We start from the raw sequence: 3,788 nt of genomic DNA on the forward strand, positions 1-3,788 counted from the left end.
TCAACATACCGGCCAAGTGTCACTACACTCATCTTTGCGTACATACAGGATATTGTTGTACATCGGGTAACACTTCCTCGACATTTCTCCGTCTTTATTCTTTTCATCATATTTTATCTTCACTATTTTCAAGAATTCGTCCTCGTTTTTATGACAAAGCACATTTTTACAAATACTGTCTATCTTCTTTCGTCCTTCTATGTCTTGAAAGTAGAACAATTTCATAACTCCTTCCAAGTCGTCTTCCACTATTCACTGGTCGGTTTCAGGTAAATGTGACAATGCATCCGCTACACAGTTGGTTCAAAAATGGTTCAAATGGCTCTGCGCACTATGGGACTTAACATCTGAGGTCATCAGTCCCCTAGAACTTAGAACTATTTAGACCTAACTAACCTAAGGACATCACACACATCCATGCCCGAGACAGGATTCGAATATGCGACCGTAGCGGTCACGCGGTTCCAGACTGAAGTGCCTAGAACCGCTTGGCCACACCGGCCGGCTGCTACACAGTTGTCTGTACCTTTTATGTAACATATAACTGAAATTATGTAAACAAAGAGATCATCTCATCAATCTTTCGTGCTGTGAGAATCTTTGAGATAAATGAGCACCTTATGGTCTGTGTGAATTATCAATTTTCGCTCCCATAAGTAACTTTAAAATTTCATAAAACCCCATAAGATTGCAACACCTTCCTTCTTGGAAATCGTATAGTTTCGCTCACTTTTTCGTCAGGGCACGACTTGCGAATGCAACCTTCTGGTGTTCCTTGTTCTCTTCTTCTCTCGTCTCCTGAAACAGTTCCACACCTAATCCGTAATGTGACGAATCCATTCTCATGTGAAATGGTAACGAAAGTTCAGGTACTCTGTAACAACTCGCTTTTCGCACTCTCCTGACACTCGTTGGTCCACACAAACAGTGTATTATTGCGTTAATAAATTGTCTACGTTTGGATAGTTAATCCTAGAAAGCTTTTTAATTATTTTCTAGTCTTCAGAGGTGAACAGTTCTTAATTACCTCTAACTTCTGTAGATTTTTGGTGATTCATGCTGTAGTAATTACATGGCCAAGAAAATTCAATTTTTGCTTCAAAAAGTCACACTTCTCCAGTTTCAGAGTCATTCCACCTCTGCATAACACACTAAAATCTCGTCAAAAAGATCGCAATGTTCTTGCCATGTCCCACTTGCCAACAGAAAATCGTTACGTACACTGTCAATCTGGAACTTACGGCCGCCCCAAGTACGTTCACGAACGCCCTCAAAAAGACAGACGCTGATATGTTCGGTCAGAATAGTACTACCGTTTAGGGTAACAATTGCCCACATACAGAAAAGCGGTATATTTCCTAGATTCTTCCTCAAGAGCGATCTGTCAGTAGCTATCCATGAGGTTGAGGCTAGTCATAAATTTTACTTTATAAAATAATTGCAGTATCTGCTCCATACTTCTGGTCTATCCACTTAATGTTGAACAACTTTATTCAGCGTACGTGCATCTGTCATGAATCTGACACACCCATCTCTTTCTGCTACAATGATCAAGGGATTGTTATTGGTATGGGTAATCCTCTCTATAACATTCCATGCCAGCGTTCGATCTATTTCTAGTTGTACAGCTTCCTTTTTGGACAGCAGAACTACGTACTGTTGGACAAAGAACAATTTGTGGAGCGTAACATTTAATTGCATTGATATTCAGTAACAAGCCCTGGTTTATTCAAAAACTCGTTTTTACTTCTCGCAGTTAGGTTATACAAGTCTCGTTTCTGTTCAGGTGTAGCATTTGGTGCCCTGTCCACAATATTCTGTAACTCGCTGTAATCTACCTCCTCCTTCCTTCTTGCAGCTATTGTCCACTATAAGCAAAGTCTTTTGTGAAAAATTTGAGAGGTGTGAAGACTGCAGAAAACTTCCTAGTTTACTTAGCTTGTCATGTTGAGTTGGCTCTAGTTCTTCTTGTCTAGGGGTCTGATTCTTGAAGCTATAATTTTCACATTTTAGGTCCTCATGGTTGAATTAAACTAAATACATTTGAAGATTGTTGTTGCAGAATTTTTGTTTTCACGTGTATATGTTTTTTCACATTTTAGTATACCATACAGTCTTTTTCCAATCCCAAAGGAAGCAGGTGTTGACAGATGTGAAAATTACGTAACTATCAGTTTAATAAGTCACGGCTGCAAAATACTAAAATGAATTCTTTACAGACGAATGGAAAAACTGGTCCATCATTCCTCTTGTTTTGGTAATGTTTTTACAGCCGGATGTCCTTCCTGCCGCCAACCCCCTTCCCTTGTTATGGGAGCAGAGGCTTGCTAGTTTTGGTCCAACCTGGGTATTTTATTTCCCCAGTACCCACCATATCTGGTGAACGTTCCCCTATCCGCCACCCGGGGAGGTGCCCGATGGGAGACTAGCAACTCCACATGGTGAAGGACTAGCAACACAACATAAGTTGATTGTGGTGGATTGTGAGATGGAAGTATGTAAAAGACAGAGGCACGTAAATCAATGTGAAAGGAAAATTAAGTGGTGGAGATCAAATGATAAAAATTTGAGAGAGGAATTTAGTGAGAAAGTACTGGGAAAGGTGAAATTGGCAGAGAGTGTGCAGGAGTGGTGGAAAATAAATAGTGCTGTTATAAGGAAGACCGGGGAGGAAGTGTTTGGGTTAACATCTGGGAGAGGGGTGCCAAAAGATAAGGTAGCATGGTGGTGGAATGAAGAGGTGTAGAAGGTTGTGAAGGAAAAGAAAGACGTTAAGAGGAAGTGGGATATGTACGGAAGTGCTGAAGATGGGCAAGCATACAAAAGTACAGAGAAGGAGGCAAAACGAGCCGTGGCTAAAGCTAAAGCTGAATCAGTAAGGGGGGGCATACAAACAACTACAGAAAAATCAGAATATGGGACAACTCATATGGATAGGCAAATCAAGAGATAAAGCTTCTAAGGATCTAACAGCAATAAAACAAATGAAAGATGAAACAAGAATAATTCTGCATGACCATGGAAAAATGATCTAAAGGTGGTTCAATTATTTCGAGAAATTGCTGAATGAAGAAAATGTAAGAGTGAAAACTGAAGAAGGAGGGGCAAACGAAGGATTAACGATGGATATAAGTAGAGATGACGTCGAACGGGCAGTTGAAAAGATGAAAAATGTGAAGACAGTTGGCACAGACCAGATCCCCGTTGAGGTATGGAAGTGTCTCGGTAAAAAGGGAATTGAGCTCCTTTGGGCTTTAATGAAGAAGATTTGGCGACAGTTGGAGATGCCAGGCGAGTTGAGAACTAGTGTACTGATCCCAATATTTAAGGGGAAAGGTGATGTGCAAGACTGCAGTAACTATAGAGGTATTAAACTGATGGCACGCACAATGAAAATTTGGGAAAGAGCTATAGAAGCAAGATTACGCAAGGAGACTGTGGTGTGTGAAGAACAGTTTGGGTTCATGCCTGGAAGAGGAACAACTGATGCAATACATGCTTTAAGGCGGATAGTGGAGAGACACGGGGAGCTATAAGCCGATCTACATATGGCTTTCATTGTTTTGGAGAAAGCATATGACAGAGTCCCAAGGGACAAAATATGGAGAAGCATGAGAGAGCAGTACATGCCAGAGAAGTGTGTGAGGTTAGTGAAGGAAATGTACAGCGGAGCAATGACACAGGTGATTAGTAGTGTGGGCATGACAAAGGAGTTTTCAGTAAAAGTAGGGTTACATCAAGGGTCTGCACTTAGTCCCTACCTCTTTGACCTGATTATGGATGTGCTG

General features: G+C 41.0%; 1 protein-coding gene across 1 annotated transcript; it reads left to right on the forward strand.

The window, feature by feature from the left end:
- Window positions 1-2,788: 2,788 nt before the first annotated feature.
- On the forward strand, window positions 2,789-3,536 carry LOC124593958. Its single transcript, XM_047132306.1, has 2 exons — window positions 2,789-2,937; window positions 3,038-3,536. The coding sequence occupies exons 1-2, from the start codon at window positions 2,789-2,791 to the stop codon at window positions 3,534-3,536; spliced, it is 648 nt and encodes a 215-aa protein (XP_046988262.1).
- Window positions 3,537-3,788: the final 252 nt, after the last annotated feature.

The sequence above is a fragment of the Schistocerca americana genome, chromosome 2 (assembly GCF_021461395.2).
Source record: "Schistocerca americana isolate TAMUIC-IGC-003095 chromosome 2, iqSchAmer2.1, whole genome shotgun sequence".
NCBI classification, from domain to species: Eukaryota; Metazoa; Arthropoda; class Insecta; order Orthoptera; family Acrididae; genus Schistocerca; species Schistocerca americana.